This window comes from Penicillium soppii (assembly GCF_028829465.1).
Source record: "Penicillium soppii strain IBT 18220 chromosome Unknown utg000004l, whole genome shotgun sequence".
In the NCBI taxonomy this organism is placed as follows: domain Eukaryota; kingdom Fungi; phylum Ascomycota; class Eurotiomycetes; order Eurotiales; family Aspergillaceae; genus Penicillium; species Penicillium soppii.
In genome coordinates this window covers 1,370,433-1,387,877 of record NW_026643234.1, presented here as the reverse complement: position 1 = coordinate 1,387,877, position 17,445 = coordinate 1,370,433, and the positions used below count along the sequence as shown (strand labels likewise).

The following is a 17,445-nucleotide window of genomic DNA, read 5'->3' as shown; positions in this document are numbered from 1 at the left end:
CATCCCTATGCACCAACTACCTTAAAAACATGTCGTGATTCGTATCCTTCCACCGTGCTAACATCCACTTTCTCATCAGCGGGAATCATATGATGCTGCAAATCCCAGCCAGCCCGACGAGAAAGCTCCGATACCACTACGTCACAGTCACCCAAGAGATCAATATCGAAGTCGGTATGTGACACCGGCTATATGACAGTCAGCATGGTACGAGAACAAGAACATCGACATGACTTACAGTCCGCGATATGTAGATCTGCGGGACGTTGCGTGGTAGAATTCCCGGGACTTCTGCCACAGGGGCCACCTTCAACGATGTTCCGATCACAATGACTAGATCCACCAATTCCCGATCATGGTGAATCAGACGCTGGCCAAACTCATCGGGAAGATCTTCGCCAAAGAAGGTAATATCGGGCTGCAAGATGTATAAGTATGTAAGAAATGACAGGTTAAACTGGACTATCACCAACCTTCATCACTCCTGGGGTGGGGATTTCATAGTCACCCTCATCCGAACTATCATCAGAGACCTTGCGGTCCTTTTGATGCCCGTTCGCGCTCCGCTTGCGCTTGAGTCCTTGTGATTTTAACGCGTCTTCTGCAATCCTCTCCTTGCAAACGATGCATTCGGGAACGTTCCCTTCCTTGATTTCATCAAAGATCGCATCGCCGTTGACTTTGTGCAGACATTTGACACAGGTAGCAGTCGCAAATGATCCATGGCACTGTACCATCTTTTCCGGGAGTACTCCTGCATTTCCTTCGATATTGTCAATATTCTGCGTGTAATTGGTCAACAGCTTCCCCTTGTCCTGGAGAAGGCGAATGAATCCATGGGTAGGCGACCATTTCTTTTCGGTTGGGAGAATATCCTTTGCGATGGAGAAGAAAATGCTAGGGTCTTCCTGGAAGACATTAATATCAAAGACCTCTTGGGGATCACTCAGGCCCAGGTGTTCGAGCTTGGAATAGAGACCGGTGTCCTTAGAACGGAAATCGGGAATGCCCAGACTAGTTGAGATCTGAATCAACGTCGATTAGTACCAATAAGCCAAAGACTATCCCCAAATGTACGCTAGATATAGACACTTACACCCGCGCCTGTCAGGACAATGATGTTCTTGGACTCGCGAAGGAGACGCACAGCGTCGTCGATAGTGTTGTATTGGGGAAGCTTGGTCCTTCGGGAGAATTCGCGCGAAATCGCAATCGCTAGAAGAGAGTGATAGGCCTCATCGGGGGCGCCATCGAGGAATGCCGGGGGCATGATACCAAATGCCGTGCATAGCTTTTTGGCCGTGATGGTCTCGCGAACGATGGTCTCTTCCACAAATGCCGCTTTGCCGATCGCATGTAGACGCTTTCGATATGCAGTAGCCTCTTCTAAAGTACAAGCGCCGGGAACTATGAGCCGGAAAGCGCGTCAGAGAAAGTTCACGAGCTCCGAGAGCGGGGATGTCCCGGGTAAGAGGTAGGTATAGTTATGTACATACCGAGCCCGTCGCGGATCTGCTCGTCGCGTAAGAACTGAATGGCATCCGAACAGTTAGACATACCCTCCCAGCCATCTGAATCCTCGCCATCTGTTTCCGGATCTGAGGAGATCGGGTCCACTGTGAGGTCCGGCGCGTTGGCCTCAATGTACTGGTCCACGTCCACAGCCTCCACTTCAACCACGGGGGACTTTAACGAATCCGCTCCGCTTGGGGCTGGTATCAAATCCATGTTGCAGGAGTTTGAGATGCCAGCCACGGAGACAACTCTTTCACTCACGCCTTGAACTTGTTCTGGCAAAAATTCGGGCATCTGTAATGCCGGAGGCAACTTAATCCGGAACCGATAGACTGTGGCGATATCAACGAGTCTTTTGAGATTTTGGTCACCACATAGATGGTCTTTCTTGAGGATTATTTTAATTGCCCTGGATGACTTTGTGAAAGATGTTTATTCTGGTCATTTCAAGCAGTGTTTTATAGACATCTTTGGTATCATCAAGTTTCAACCGCAATCTTTTTCTTTCACAAGTTTGGTTTATGGTTCAGGGGCCGAAAAAGAAAGGATGGTACAAAGGAAAAAATGGAATCAGGGAGTAGAAACAGAAACAGAAACTACTTTCAATGGTATCAAATTAAACAGCATATACATCATCTCATGTGGTCGTGACTTTTAGTCTAAGAATCTGCCATCTCGTCGTCGGAGTCAGCCTCAATCTCGTATTCCTCGTCTTCATCGCCTCCCTCTCCCTCGTTTTCAGCTTCACTCTCCTCATCCTCTCCAATTTCTTTGTTCATTTCCTGTACAAGCTCGATGGCGTGATCATGAAGACGCTCATCCTCATACTCGAGCAATGCGTAGAGCTTCAAGCTTTGCTTGAGCCATTCACGACTAGCTTCTAGGGATGCATGTCGTGGGGACTCGGCAAGCTCCTCAGGAGTCGCATCCTTCGGTGCTTGTTGCTTTTCTGCCAGCAGGAAGAGACACCAGCCTCCAAGGTACCACGCCTCTACACTTTGATCATCTTCGAGGATAAGGCGCTCGAGAACTTCCAGAGCCTCGAATTCCAAAGTCACCTCCATGAGGAGTCGTGCAAGACTGATTCGGATCGCAAAGTCAGGGACCTTGACATCTCCTGGAGTAAGATCCTTCCATAGCCCCATGCTGCGAATGAGGGCTGCTTGCGCATCTTCGGTGCGCAACTGTGATATCCTAATGGAGGCGAGAGTCTGCAGCACCTCTGGTGCTTCAGGAGTCATAACGAGAGCCTCCGTAATGAGTGTTTCACAACGAGATTCAGCATCCTCTTCCCAACTAAGGAGGGGTTAGCGCTGTCCTACTATGCGAGAGAGAAAGGAGATAGACTCACGAAAGATCGGTCATGTAAATTTCAGCAACAGCACAGAGTGCGTTGGACATCTTGGTCTTCTTCTGTTCGAGATCGGCGATTTCTTCAGGTGATGTTTTCCCTTCAAGCCCTTGAATGGCTTGTCGGAGAGAGGTCACACCCATTTCGAACCACAGGACACTGTCCTTTCCACCTTCCTCGCTCAATTGTGCGAGCCATAGGAATTTCTCAGCTCCTCCGCCTTGGGATTCGGGAATCGAGCCATTTTGGTCAAGCTGAACTGCCTGAAGGAAATAGGTTCTAGCCGTATCGATGTCGCCTAGTTCGACATTGATTTCTCCGAGCAAGTTGATGGCGGGGAGCTGTGCGGGGGTGTTTTCGGCGGTCAAATCCAGTGCCTGTTGTGCAAGAAGCAGTGCCTCATCGGCTCGGCCAGTTTGTAAAAGGATCGTAGCTTGATCGACGAGTGTCGAAGGATCTTGAGCCATGTTGCTGTTGCCTTTCGAGATCGAGCCACCGGGGCCAAGAACGGACTTTTGGCGAGGCTTAGATGATTTCTTCTTTTGCGGTCTGGGCTTTCCCATTGCAGGGCGATGAAAATGTAATAATAAAGGGTATAATGTTCAGTAGAATAATTGACAATTGTAACCTGCAGATATCTTGAAAGAAGTAAAAAATAAGTGAAGCTCCGCAACCAAAAATTTGGAGCAGCTGTTTGACGGGTTTGCATGTGGGACCGCAATATTGGCACCACCTGGTTTGCGATCAGTCTTTCTTCTAGTCGGGAGTATATTGCAATCCTTCAAGTCTTCTTCTCATAATCATTTAGTTTGCTCCCAATCAACATCCTTGTTCCCTCCACGCAGTTATCCCAAAGCATCTGCGCCTCAGCGACCAAATTTTTACCCTCCAATCCGCGGGCGGATCAGCAGCTATGGGCCGCGAAGACCAGATTGAGGAGCGCGAAGTGCTCGATTCAATCTTTCCTGATGAGATCACCGGTAAGTTATTCTGTCAGCGGCGTGGTCCATTCTGGTTGTTCTTGCTAATCGTGAAATTCGACATGCAGACATATCCGAAACTTCATACAGAGTATCCATTACACTCGACGCCGTTGAATATGGCGAAGAGGAAGCAGAACAACCTGTGATATGCCTCGAAGTTTCCTACCCAGAGGAATATCCTGATGTTGCCCCGAATCTCACCATTACTTCTCCACCAAATGCCCCGAGGCATCCTCGACTAGATGTTCAGGAAGACCGTGACCAATTGATGGAGGCCCTTATGCCCACTGTCGAAGAAAATATGGGCATGGCAATGGTATTCACGCTAGTGAGCGCTCTCAAAGAAAGCGCAGAGCTTCTCATGACCGAACGGGCAGACGCCATCCAAGCCGAGAAGGACCAGGCTGCTGCGAAGAGGGAAGAAGAGGAAAACCGCAAGTTCCACGGCACAGCAGTCACCGTGGAGTCATTCTTGGAGTGGAGCGCCAATTTCAAGAAGGAAATGCAGGATCTGGAGACACGGTTACGCGAGGAAAAGGATGGAGAAGACAAAAAGAAGAAGGTCATAAAAGAAGAGAAAAAGCTCACAGGCCGCCAAATGTGGGAGAAAGGCTTGGCCAAGGGCGACTATGAAGAGGAAGATGATGATACCATGCCAGCTGTTGAGAAGCTTAAAGTGGCTGCATGAGCTGATACTTCGAAATGTTTATGACCTTCCATTACTACTTCATGAAAATATTGAACACTTGTTGCATGTTGCCTTGATATGATTACATAGTGAAAAATTAGTAATCTCGAATTACAAACGTGAGTAGAGTGATGTACAGTTCGTAAGGCCGCATGAGAAAGACTTGTCATGTTATATGAATCGTAATTCTCAATCGGGAGGAGGGGAAGGGCCCAATAATGCTGGCGTCAGGATTAAGCTTCAAGCAGAAGTAAAAATCGGATGTGTAAATAAATAGACGATCAACTGGTGGTGATGCGTGGAACCCTTTGCGAAAGCACTGATGGCTTTTATGTGAAGAGGAAGGAACATCAACTTGATCACGTCCAATGATAATAGCTCGGAGGTGACGAATTGGAGTTCCATGGTGAGTACTCGTCATATGAGCATGGCAAGACAGAGACTCATCGAACTTGAAAGCGTTGTGAGCCATACCATTCTGAGGCTTCGAAGGATCGCGGGCTCATCAAATGATTCAATATCTGGTGATGATGACAAGGATCATGGATATGGCCTGGCGGTGAGCTGTGGTTACAATTCTCAAGTTGAAGTAGAGTCCGATAGGACTGCATCTGATTTTACAGCGACGCATGCGTTGCGAAGCAGACCGTGCTGTTCTCAGTGGTCTGGCTGCTTTTGAGCTGACTCTTCTTCTGCCAGAGTTCTTTCGGCAAGCACAATTTTCCACATGTTTTCTGCAAGCTCCTTGCCTTGTAAATCGAAGCTCGAAATTTTGGAATTGACATCAATAATGGAATTTTGAACAGGTTCAGACCAGGAGGCCGGCGTATCAGTTTCCGTCATGAGGTCCCAGTCGTTTTCGTCCTTAGCAAAAAGTAGCTCTACTTTCAACCTATCTCGACGTTGGATCCAATTCCAGCGAGTTCCAAGTTTTGCTCGTATCACACTGCTAACGTTCCTTGGCTGTGGCTTTTTGAAACGCAAAAAAGGCAGCCCGCGGGCATTCACAAGTACTGGGACATGGCGCTTGCGGTCACCCAACGCATGGGGCCGGTCTAGGACTGACCTGGCATTGGGGTGTCGTCGGGATGTTTCTTCCTGGAAGCGAATTGACTTTTCTTTTCGGGCTGCTTTGGGCGTGAGAGGGGTTGGAGGTAGGCGTGTTGGCCGAGTCTTTGCTTGCATCTCAGCATATTGGTCTCTCTGGGCCTTGGCTCGGGCAATAAGAGTTGTAATTCGGGTTTGGTTTTGTGGGTTATTATGCGACGAAGATAGAAGGTCTAGAGCCTATAAAGTAGTAGTGACACATCAACATCAGAGCATTTTGGTAAAAGTCCGCTGCGCGTACCTCATAGCCTGCTTTCAGCGCATTCACAACTTGGGATGGACTCTGTAGTTTCTTGTACTTTCGGAAGTTTCGTTGAACAAGAGCCCTAGTCTCACCTAACCACAATGTGCTTTGGGCTGAAGAATTGCATTGTTGCAGTAGTGCTCGATACAACGCCAAACCTATTAGAGATGTAGTTGTCAGTATGATAGCATTGTAGCAGAAGAAAACATGTCTTACACGCAACTCGGTGAGCTCCAGAATGCTTGGGCACTAGCACTTTATGCATTCCGCTGTACTGGAGAGCTGCACTGGAGAGTGATTATCCAGAGCTTGTTGATGCCTGATATTTGCACAAGATGCCTTGAAAGCACGGACCTCTCCTGTCACGGGACAATGTGTCACACGACACGTGACTAATAAATGGTGAGTGGCTCGTTAAAATGAAGCTAGTTGGACGGACCCACCGGTCTCTGGGTATAAATAAGTCGCCAGGTCCTCCCATCTTCCTCTTCTTTTCTTTCTTCTTCAGCTCTCTTTGCCTATTGGCTTAGATCAAGTGTAGTATCTGTTCTTTTCAGTTTAATCTCTGAAAGTCTTCTCAATGAAGACACTTTGATTATTCTCATTTTTGGATCTCGCAACTTGACCTCTGTGCTTGCGCATGTCTTGTTGCACAGTGTCATCGGGCTTACACTACCCCCGATTGACGCAAAACTTTTCATCAACTGTGCTGGCTTGTCCAGTCGCTTGGAGAAGAGATTTTCCCCATTATGTTCTTGACTCGGCCCCTGGTATTCTTATGTTTACTTTCAGTAACTTGCAATAGCCGTCGATATATTTTGTCGCTTGTACCTAGCTCGCGCCATCGAGGCTTCACTGTAATCCTTGGGTGACTGTTGAGTGACCATTCAGTCGCCTCTACGATAAAGCCTACCATGAGCATAGCGGCGAACTCGACTACAAGAATAGTTAAAAAATAAGATCGTTTGTTATTGGTAAACAGGCGCCTGCCGCAATGCTCGTCACGAAACAAAAACTTAAGACATCGATACTCAATTGTGAGATAGAGATAAAAATTTGGGTCCAATAGAAACCCTGCCGATGCATTGATGCAACTGTACACGCTCTAGGGTCGTAAAAAAAGGGAAGAAGTGATGATACCTAAATGAAGCCGACCTTATACTCCGAGATTTGTCTGTATGGTGGGATCGCAGACTGGATTAGAAAGACGAGCCCTCCGCGGGCTGGGGCAGCTTCTTGTGCTGGGGCAGCGCCATGTACCTAAATAAGAACAGTCAACGTTGGCTACATTCCTGGGCCATGATCGAAGCTCACCTTCTCAACTCAATCAAAACAGTCTCCATTGTGAACTTTCGGTCCCAATTTGCCAGGGTGGGAAGCTTTGTCGGATCGACCTGTAGTTTGATCACTCAGTAAGGGCTGCGCATCGGGATATCTGCTATACTCATACCTTCCCAGTATCGGGGTCAACGCAGGGGATGTTGACGCGGGAAACGAATTGAACAGTCGGCGGGCGATCGGGGTAGTGGGGCCCGCAGTGAATGTTCACACTGTATATCCGGTTCTCATGCACGCTCTGATGGCAGAATTAGCGACGCGATCTTAGTGGTGGCAAAGTAAGAGACGAACGTGAGGTGGGCCAAGGATAGTGCCATTCCAATTGCTCAACATCACATCCTCCCCATCAGCAAGACCATATGAGCAGGCGTCTGAAAGAAAATGTATGTTAGTGAGTGGTTTGAGACCGGACATTGTCGGACATTGGGGTTCTTGATCGTACCAGCACTCAAACCCTTCTCGCCCTTCTCCAGCTCCTCCAAAAGTCGAAAATTTCTTGGGACCGTAGCAGACATTATGAGCACGGATTGGTGGTTTCGGGTGCTGCAAATGTCACGATGAGAGGAAGCAAAGGCTTGGTGAGAAGGAAGTTGTGACAAGAGGGGCATCATCGCCCGCACGGGCAGTTAGGGCGGTCAGGGCAGCAGAACACCGTGGACGTGTGATAACGGCTTATCGAAGACTTGGCACTTGAGATGCTGCTATTTTCAAGATTAAATTTTGTCCCAGCTTGTTTTCCATACGGTTGACTATTTATGCCATGACTGGTTCAATACATACGTACGCATGAAAGCAACATATGAAATGACTGATGAAAAGAATACTCTTACAGTTCCAATTATCCAATATTTTCAATGAAAACAAGAGCAAATCTGGTGAGTGGAGATCGATCCACTTTCATCCTATAATATATGAACACCCTACGATACCCCAAGATCCATTGAATCAGTGCCCACGTTTATTTTCGATACTTCTCCTAGCGATTTTAAGGAATTCAGTGTTTCCAATAAACTCCCTTTCTGGGACATTTCATAGCAGATTTGATTCTTGATCTTATTGCCTTCAAAACGGGGCGTTGTCCGAATGTCATGGAAATTTGTATACAGCCCTTCACATCCGGGGGTACTTTGTGGGACTTCAGTACAACTTCTTCATGCCCAGCTTGGAGCCCCGGGGAGTCTGCTCAGTTGAGACTCAAAACCATTCTCTATGGTGATTTTCCAAGAGATTGGCAGGGGAGACACGTCTCGGGACGTCTGGATGGACTCTAAAAGCTATTTCTTATGCCTTGTATGTGCAAGGGATACAGAGAAGTGCTGGAGCTAGACGATTGCATTTGGCTAATCACTTTTCCCACACGGTTGTGGTCTTCTTTTTCAACTTAGTCCGATTATATAGATATTAATCAACTTGTAGCATGAGTTGCGAAGGTGTGTAGTGAAATAGGAGAAAACAGATATATGGATGAGATATGGACAAGGATGTATAAAGAGACGTACAAATAGAAAGAGAACATTCCCCATTATGGATGGGAATGTTTACAATACATGGTATAGAGTAGTCTATAAAGCGATCTATAATAATGCATCTTCGGGCATCAACCTTAGAGGGAAAAAAAAGCATTTGACACCTCCCCAATGAGCAGAAAAAAGTGGTAATGACGAGTAGAAAGGGTGACGTTGGCAACATTTGAGGTCTTGGCGGGTGCAGAATAGTGAGGCCAGGCGGTGGAACTTTTAACGCGGGAGTTACGGGGAAATGGCATAAACAGCTTAAGAAGTGTCCAGGTGGTCAATTTTCGACCGCACTTTCACAGGTCCTCTATTTGCAGGGAATTTACTTCACTTCTCTCGGAGGTTACATGAACTGAGCTTCAAAGCCCTAAATATTACTGGTCGAGATCACTGATCCACCCGCGACCGAGACCTCCCTTAACTGTTGACACCCGGGAATTGAAACAGTGCTGGTCATGTTCTGATAGAACTTTCCTGTATCAGACATGTCGTCTCAATTTTTACAAACTGAGATCGCCAATTTGATTCAAGAATCCCGAAGGAAAAACTCCGATTTGCGAAATGTCGGTCTTTCCCTCTAGGCAGATACATTGGAAGACACTGACTGAGGGATACGTAGGCCGCTGAACAGTCGTTAAATGAACTCAAAGCACTACCATCAACCTCAGAGGCCCAAATAGCAGCAGGTTTGTTTTTCAGCAAATGGTGTGCGTTTCTAAACAGCTAAATCATCTTCAGACCTTGTCCGTAAACCAAATTTTGTGGAGCCATTCATCATCGCATGTCATACTCGACATGCAAAACTTGCTGGTATTGGTGTGATCTGCTTGCAAAGACTAATCGCATCTCGATCACTACCATCAACTCGTCTTAAAGATGTAATAGGAGGGTTGAAGGAGACAACAAGCCTAAGTAAATGCCACAAGATAGCATATCGACATCTGTGGATCATACTGACAACTTCTAGGCCTTGACATCCAATTGAAGATCTTGCAATCTTTACCTTCACTTCTGCAGTTTTATTCGAATGACTTGAGTGGGGAGCTCCTGGCAAACACATTGGAAATATGTGCCACGCTACAGGCGAGCAAAACGATTGCTGTGTCCAGTACTGCATCGGCCACTCTTCAACAGTTGGTGGGATCCACTTTTGAAAGAGTGTTCAGCGAAGACAAACTTCCAAACGATGCCAAAATAACGACTACCATCAAAGTCGATGGCCAGTCGCTCGATATTGGTTACTTTGCCTATGATGCACTGCTAGTATTGGATGACCTCTGTCGTTTGATAGATGGTGAGCCATTGCAATTTCTCCGCTCACGAACTCTATCCCAAACTTTTGTTTTGGAGCTCATTGAGAGCATCCTGCTAAACAGTGGCCGCCTTTTTGTGGGACACCCCGAACTTTCGCAAGTGCTGCGCGTTCGGCTATTGCCACTGACCGTCCGTTGTCTCTCCGAAAGATATTCATTCGCCCAAACAGTTCGTGTTGCACGGATACTTCTCATTCTGCTAAAGCGCCACATGTCCCTTTTGACAGCAGAATGTGAAATGGCATTGAGTCTAATAACACATCTTGTTGAACCAGATGGAACAGCACCTTGGAAGCGTTTACTATGCATGGAGATCTTTCGAGGACTATATTCCGAACCCGGTGCTGTACGACTAATATACACCCTGTACGATGGCGAGGAAGGGCGAAAGAACATACTGCGCGACCACATGGCTGCGCTTGTCAGGTTGGCCTCGGAGAAGCCTGCGTTGATAGGTGTCAGCAACCAGTCGACAGTCCCTTCGCGGGCGGACCACAACAGATCTACCACAGAGGATCAGATAACCCTCGAGACTGGTGGTGTTGCTGGTGTCATTGGATCAACTGTTCCTCCCAGCGAAATCAAAGTTCCAGGAATCAGCGCTCAGTGGAGTGTTGTTCGCATGCCATATATTGAGCTTCTCGACAAGACAGATCCACCTGTTCCACCCGAAACTTACATATACAGTCTGGTTCTCAACTGCATTAGCAGTTTTGCTGAAGGGCTTGCGAAATTCATTCTTCCGTTGACAGTCCCGGACAGAAAACAAATGCGCAAAAATAGACTCATGAGTCCCGTGCAAGGACCTGATTCCGCCAGATCCTCTCAAGACTTCTCGGCCGAGCCCATTCGACCACAACCCAGTTCGCCAACAAGTAAATCACATGTGCCGATTAATCCCTTGAACCTCCAGTCTCATGTTCAATATTCCGCTATCAAGACTTGCGCCGGGATAATAGAGAACTGTTGGCCCGCAGTCCTCGCAACTTGTTCTACCTTCTTACGGGCCTCCTTGGATGATGAGTACTACCACAATCTTGTCAGAGCATTTCAGAAGCTGGCTCATGTAGCGGGCCTTCTGAGGTTATCAGTGCCTAGGGATGCTTTTTTAACTACTCTCGGAAAGGCTGCGACGCCTGCAACTACCAACCCTCAGAACGCATCGGCTACTGGTGCGCAGCAAAGCGACACCCCTCAGAAGAAACGTAAGAGTGCAGACTTTTCCGGTTCCAGCCTTTCGGCAGCGGAGTCTGCAGGAGCAACCGCGGGAGAGGGGCCTCCAGTATCTTTGAGTACCAGGAACCTGCTTTGTATGCGGGCCTTGCTCAACCTAGGAATTGCTCTGGGGCCAACATTAGACCAGCCCGCCTGGTCCATCCTCTTCGAGACACTCCAGTATACTGGGCTGGTGATCAGCATGTCTTCCAGTGCAATGGTAAAATCGGCTAGTGGAGCTGGAGAGACACCAGCCGCTCCAGGGAATGATGTTCCAACCGCAAACCTCGGAACCGAGGCCATTGCGGTCCAGGCGGCTTCCAGCAAAATGCTTGAAAGCACCAGCGATTTTCCTAGTGCACCTTTTGAAGAGATTTTACTTGCACTGTTGAACCTATCAGTATTTACAGGGCAGCGCCGTCAACCAGAAGATGTCAAGGAAGTTTCAGAAATGCCTCGCTCGCTACAATCCTCTCGAGGCGCTGGCCGTCCGAACCAAAATGCTCGGCGCGTGTCACATACCGTTGGAAAGTCCAGGATGCAAGACGAGGAACTAAAGTTTGTTCTAGATAAAGTGAATGAGCTGGCCAAGGCCAACCTTGCCAGGCTATCTTCGCTTGAGGAAAATGACCTCAAAGTTTGGGAACTGCTTACACAAAGTCTTATTTCGGCTTCCGCGAATACTACCATCAGCCCAAATCTTCGTCTCCAGGCAAACGCAATCTTAAACTCGCTTATCTTCTCAACGATGAAACAAAGGGACGAAGACGACGAGAAAGCGTACAATGAAGTACAGACGAGAAATTTGCAAACATTAAAGGACCAGATTGCTTCGCTATACGCATCAGACATGCATACAGCGAAGTCTCTGCCAATGACAGTGATTGAAATTCACGAGCAAAGCTTGGAAGTCCTGAGAAACATCTTGGAACAGTACGCAGAGACCTTTGTGGACGGATGGCACCTCATCTTTGATTTGATATCTGGTGTTTTCCAAGCTTCCTCCCGGCCCGAGACTGCTAGTCGGCCGTCCAATGCGCTGGAGCGTAGGGCATCCGCTCTTCCAGCGGGCCCTCGCCTGGTTCGCGCTGCCTATAAATCTCTGCATCTTGTTGCTTCTGATTTCCTTTCTTTGCTTCCAGCACCCTGTCTCTTGAGCTTGGTGAACGCTTTCTCCAGCTTTGCATCGCAGACTCAGGATTTCAACATTTCCCTTACTACTACCTCTTTCTTCTGGAATGTTTCCGATTTCCTTCAGGGGCAGATCGAGCAAATCTCTGTTGACCATGTCGACACTTCCGTCAACGAAAAAGAGCTGACCAAACTGGCCCGCTACGAGGATCCTTCTGTCTCTCGGAACTCATTATGGTTGCTTCTACTGCTTCGTATCGTTGATGTCACCACAGATAGCCGGCCAGAAATTAGAAACAGTGCAGTGCATACGCTTCTCCGCATTTTTGATGCCTATGGACAGCAGCTCTCCCCTAGAGCCTGGCGTCTTTGTTTGAACATGGTCGTCTTCAGGATGGCTGAAGGTATTGTGGACACCCTTCTTCAGGCCAAATGCAAGCAGAGCTATCCAAACTCTGATGACTTCAAGTCATGGGTAGACACGACAGTCGTGATGATAAAGGGATCATCCAATCTGGTGACGAATTTCTTCGAGACCGTTGTTCGTGACGAGAACTTCGACGAATCCTGGAAACGACTTTTGAAGTACTGGCAAAGCCTGATCGATTTGCATATCTTGGAATTCAGCGAAGCAATATTTTCCAGTCTCTCAGCAATCCTCCTCCGGGTGCAGAACACCAGTGAACTTAGCAATAATGCTCTTGAGTGTGCGTGGCTTGTTTGGGCAAACGGAAATCCTGCCGGGGACGACAAAGTGCTTGACCTGGACAAACCTAACCAGGAGGCTGCTCTGGCTTATGTACAATCATTCCAACAGATCTACCGTCTCTACAAAGATCAATTGACCACAACACATATCGAAAAAGTCCTTCGCCACCTGCGTTTGCTTGTGTGGAACTCGGTCAACCCGCGTTACTCCCCGGATATTGACCGATCTTCGGCCCTGCAAGCTCTAGTCACCGATTGCATAAAAACTCTCTGTCAAGAAAAGGAGGACTCCCAGCCCACGATTCTCTTGTGTCTTGCTGAGCTGTCTGATTCAGCACTATCGAGATGGAGTCCCGGTAACGACGCAAGAAAACCAGCGTTCGTGGCATTCTCAAAAAGTACCATCGATCTCGTCAACTGGTACATTGCCGAATTTGGTATCAAGCAAGATGCATTCACAAACGGAGCTCTGGCAGATACCCTCAAACATCTCGGCACTTTAATTGCGGAGAAGTACACGTGGCAGGGCAAAGATCGCGAGCCCTTCCTCTGGCAGAAGGCCACAACGACATCCCTGAACGTTCTACAAGTTTCAGTCCCCTATGCCGAGAGCCAATATTCCAAAGCAAATGAGTCCGAGATATCCCGGTTCTGGCAGCGCATCGTGGAAATCACTAACGGAATTGTCTCCGCCCACGGCTTCCAAACCCAGCAACTCCCCAACGCGCGGATCATTTCCGACGAAGCCTTCGACATAAAGGCCCTAACGCGATTGAAGACAATCATCCTCCCATCCCTCGGCAACGCCACCATACCGGATCTCGTCCGCCGCGATTTCGCACGCGCCCTCTTCCACTCCTCCTTCATCTACGCCCCCTCCGCTTCGACCTCCCCACGGCTGGCCTAGAAGACCCCTTGCAAGACTTCTACACCGTCCGCCCAGGCCGCACTTTCGACCCGCTCCCAACCCTCCGCCCGGGCATGGCCTACGTCCTCATCGACACGCTCTTCGAGCTCGCCGCACACTCCGAAGCAACAAAAACAGACGCAGAACCCAGCTCCCCGCGCATCCTCCTCGCCCGCTCCATCTCGCCATACCTCCTCCTGCGCTGCGCCGTCTCGCTCAAGTCTTATATCGCAGACCAGCCACTGCGCGGCTTGATGCCGCAGCCCACACCCGCTCGAAAGGCCCTCCTCCATCTTCTCGGACGCTTGGTTGAATTGAAGAGCGAGCCCTCTGCTATCGCGGACCCGTCTGCTCTGAAGACCGTTTCCGTGCTTGAGTCTGGTGGTGGGGATGCCGTGCCGCAGCACTACCGCAAACATCTTGAGTGGGTTTATCCGCTGGTTGTTCGAGCTGTGCAGGTTTCCGGCAAGGAGCGAGACGATGGGCAGATTCTGCAGGCACTTGGCAAGGTCTTGCAGGAGATTGGCCGGTTTGAGTATTAGGCAGCCTGTAGTTCGGTGGTGAAGGGGTTGCTCATCTTTTCCTGCTTCTACTTTGTATATCAAGCTTCATGGTTCTGAATAAGACACCTTTGTTCTTTCTTTTGATTCTTTGTGGTAGACAAGTGTGGGCGCGACCTACGGAACAGTGCCCACATATGAAAGATTCAGTTTCCCATTCATACGCGTGAAGCACACCGTGTCTAACAATACATTGATTTCATATTTGACTCTCCGTAGCCCGGAAAAGAACCTAGAATCAGCCCGGGTGTAGCTAGAAGTCGATGAAGGCTTAGATTTGCATTGAAGGGATCTAAATGTAGACATTGAAAATAGACTACAAAATGATATGGTGGTATGACCATTGGAAAGGATCAAGAGACACAGTAAGAGAGGGAAGAGATAATGAGAACAGAGACAAGAGGCGGGTATAGAAGAACAGATCCGCAGGTACCAAGAAAGACGCGAGCGATAATAAGGATAGAGTAAGATAGTCTATGCTGCGGGCGCAGAAACAGGCTGAGGCTCCTGTCGAAGTGGCGCTGATTCCCTTCCAGGTCCAGCAGTTGCAGAGCCCGGGGGGAGGGCAGGCTGTTGACGCTGTTGCTCTAGGAGCATCTGTTGCTGAATCTGCTGCTGCTGTGCGATTTGGGCGTTCGGGGCGATCTCGGGGGCTTGGCGGTAGAGCGCAATTTCGGACTGTTTGAAGTAGCGACGGGCATCTATGGTAGAGTTAGAGTTGAAATTGCAAAACAGTGAGTGTATTGTATGCAAGACATGTTTGGGAGTGCCAAGAGGAGTCTAGCGTGGGGGTTGGGGTTGGGGGACGGGAAGGAATCGGATGAAAATCGGCAACAATTGATGCAGCCCGAGCCGAGTTTGATCGGCGTTTTGGGTAATTTCAATACCCGTCGGTTATTGGTGTATCCAGGCATACAGATAATGGTCTTGTGCTCCCCGCATTCTGGAATGCGTCATGGACCATTGTTGTGAGGCTTTTTGGGGAAAGAATGATCGGGTTATTGAAAGAGGACAAACGCACCTTCATCGATCAACACCAGACTGAGGTAGTACCTCGTCGAGTACTTCTTATTAACATCACGGAATGTCGGCGTTAGGTCAAATCCACCTAAGAACAGGCGAATCGGAATGGTTTCACCTAGGAAAAGTCAGCTGTGCTCACGGTCACCGTTGTGATTGACGTCTCTCGTGATATTCAACAAGTCGCGGGTGGTGGTAGGGTTGGGGTCCAAAATCCAAGTTCACTAACCTCTCGATGGCGAACCGTCCATTATCTGCATACATGTCAATATTGGCCAATGAGCTCAATAGCACTAGATTGACTGAGGAACCACATACCTCGAAGCGCACCAACGTCTCACTCTCGTTATATTGATTTGGTGGAGAACCAGTCGTCTCCCGGCGAATGATAGACAACTCCATGTGCTTTATCTTGAGCCGCACGAGCAAGAAATAGATGCGACCAACGATCACATCCTTGAGATGATACTTGGATTTGGAGTATTCAAACTCGATATGCAAGCAATCCTCAATACCAACATCCATCTTGATGGGGCTGTTGTTCTCTGGCGGCATGCGGTACGAGTACACCCAGAGGTCCTTTTCACGGATGACGTCCGCCATGCGGCGCGAGACAGTCACTCGGACAAAGTAGCGCAGCTTGACGTTGATACCATTGTAGGACTCGTATTGCTTCTCAACGTTTTTGAAGTTGAAAGGGAAGGTCTGCGGGTGTAGCAACTCGCCGGGCGCGGCGAGCTCTTGGACAAGAGAAAGGAATTCGTAATGGTTGCCTCGGTCGTAGAACATCTCTGTATATCACCAAACGGAATCATGTTAGTGGTATGGTCTGCGATAGCGGGCTCGGTTGGGAGAGGCGCGAAGCTTCACGCACCAATCGTGCCAATAAATTGCACCTTGATTCCGGTATGCTCTAGGCGCTTGCCATCCTTCGGTCTGATTGTCACGGCACCCTTTACGGACTCTCCATCCATGTACAGAGGGACCCGCTCGCGGCGGCCCTTCTCGAGCTTGACGTCAACGGTTTGGCGCTCATCGAGGTCTTCGAGGACCACATCGATATCGACCGGAGTGGAGAAGAAAAGAGACGCCATTATGTGGAGGTAATTGGGCCAGATGTAGCTCTTCCCCGATAAGTCGGAGCTTTGGAGGATCTGAGCTGTCGTGGCCTGGAGGTGGGTGCCTCCAGGCTCACCGCCCTCCCCACAGAACTGACATCTACGGCATATTTTCTGAATGTTGACAGAAAAGATATGTTTGGCCTTGAATATTTGGATACAACTCAAATAATACTACTCTCTCTTTTGTTCATAAAGTCCACTTGGTGTTCTCCAAAATTGACAGGATTGACGTTAAAGGTTGACGGCACTGATCTACAATTACTATTGACTCCGGAACTTAGTGGACTCACACTTTACACACGTCAGATCTAGAGGTTGAGTTGGCATTTCCCACCGATTGGACATTCATACTGAACTCGTCGTTTTTAAAAATGCCCAGATATTAAACAGCCATACGGATGAGAAGCCCTCACACCTTGGGCTACGGGTAAACACGACATCGGATAACTCGGAATCCGCTTCCCGTCAAGAGCGATTAAGGCCCCTCATGACCGTAAGCAGACTTCCTATTCAGTCTTCTAGAATATCCGAAAAGCAAGGAGAATAGGGTTACCCCGCAGGAAGTTCTCTTCCCCGGATTTTAGAATGGAAATCAACTTTGCTCAGGCCGTCTGGATACGATGTAACTGTACAAGCTACAGGGTAATCAGAGCAAGACCCCATGTTCTTTTAGACACACCCTATTGCACATCTTATCTATCGGATGTAACATTATTCCCCGGAACATTTG

At 48.5% G+C, this 17,445-nt stretch overlaps 8 protein-coding genes across 8 annotated transcripts; 3 read left to right on the top strand and 5 right to left on the bottom strand.

Annotated features, from left to right (window-relative positions):
- Positions 1-5: 5 nt before the first annotated feature.
- N7529_003940 (putative histone deacetylase SIR2) lies at positions 6-1,809 on the bottom strand (the record flags this gene model as incomplete). The annotated part of the gene is made up of 5 exons (XM_057239467.1): positions 6-188; positions 239-418; positions 474-1,025; positions 1,097-1,407; positions 1,497-1,809. 5 exons carry the CDS (start codon positions 1,807-1,809, stop codon positions 6-8), a joined length of 1,539 nt encoding a protein of 512 aa, XP_057098762.1.
- Positions 1,810-2,174: 365 nt separating this feature from the next.
- N7529_003939 (ACL4 family protein) lies at positions 2,175-3,429 on the bottom strand (the record flags this gene model as incomplete). The annotated part of the gene is made up of 2 exons (XM_057239466.1): positions 2,175-2,811; positions 2,867-3,429. The coding sequence occupies 2 exons, from the start codon at positions 3,427-3,429 to the stop codon at positions 2,175-2,177; spliced, it is 1,200 nt and encodes a 399-aa protein (XP_057098761.1).
- Positions 3,430-3,779: 350 nt separating this feature from the next.
- N7529_003938 (RWD domain-containing protein) lies at positions 3,780-4,537 on the top strand (the record flags this gene model as incomplete). The annotated part of the gene is made up of 2 exons (XM_057239465.1): positions 3,780-3,846; positions 3,915-4,537. The coding sequence occupies 2 exons, from the start codon at positions 3,780-3,782 to the stop codon at positions 4,535-4,537; spliced, it is 690 nt and encodes a 229-aa protein (XP_057098760.1).
- Positions 4,538-5,194: 657 nt separating this feature from the next.
- N7529_003937 (LYR motif-containing protein) lies at positions 5,195-6,153 on the bottom strand (the record flags this gene model as incomplete). Its single annotated transcript, XM_057239464.1, has 3 exons — positions 5,195-5,824; positions 5,886-6,046; positions 6,105-6,153. 3 exons carry the CDS (start codon positions 6,151-6,153, stop codon positions 5,195-5,197), a joined length of 840 nt encoding a protein of 279 aa, XP_057098759.1.
- A 934-nt stretch (positions 6,154-7,087) lies between these two features.
- On the bottom strand, positions 7,088-7,741 carry N7529_003936 (E2 ubiquitin-conjugating protein MMS2; the record flags this gene model as incomplete). The annotated part of the gene is made up of 5 exons (XM_057239463.1): positions 7,088-7,148; positions 7,203-7,282; positions 7,339-7,464; positions 7,518-7,597; positions 7,669-7,741. The coding sequence occupies 5 exons, from the start codon at positions 7,739-7,741 to the stop codon at positions 7,088-7,090; spliced, it is 420 nt and encodes a 139-aa protein (XP_057098758.1).
- Positions 7,742-9,225: 1,484 nt separating this feature from the next.
- N7529_003935 (uncharacterized protein) lies at positions 9,226-14,014 on the top strand (the record flags this gene model as incomplete). Its single annotated transcript, XM_057239462.1, has 4 exons — positions 9,226-9,303; positions 9,360-9,426; positions 9,479-9,652; positions 9,708-14,014. The coding sequence occupies 4 exons, from the start codon at positions 9,226-9,228 to the stop codon at positions 14,012-14,014; spliced, it is 4,626 nt and encodes a 1,541-aa protein (XP_057098757.1).
- A 74-nt stretch (positions 14,015-14,088) lies between these two features.
- Positions 14,089-14,556, top strand: N7529_003934 (uncharacterized protein; the record flags this gene model as incomplete). The annotated part of the gene is made up of 1 exon (XM_057239461.1): positions 14,089-14,556. The coding sequence occupies one exon, from the start codon at positions 14,089-14,091 to the stop codon at positions 14,554-14,556; it is 468 nt and encodes a 155-aa protein (XP_057098756.1).
- Positions 14,557-15,048: 492 nt separating this feature from the next.
- N7529_003933 (vacuolar protein sorting-associated protein 26) lies at positions 15,049-16,805 on the bottom strand (the record flags this gene model as incomplete). Its single annotated transcript, XM_057239460.1, has 5 exons — positions 15,049-15,275; positions 15,596-15,712; positions 15,824-15,848; positions 15,913-16,385; positions 16,469-16,805. Coding segments are annotated over 5 exons (1,179 nt in total), but the record flags the coding sequence as incomplete, so codon positions are not given.
- Positions 16,806-17,445: the final 640 nt, after the last annotated feature.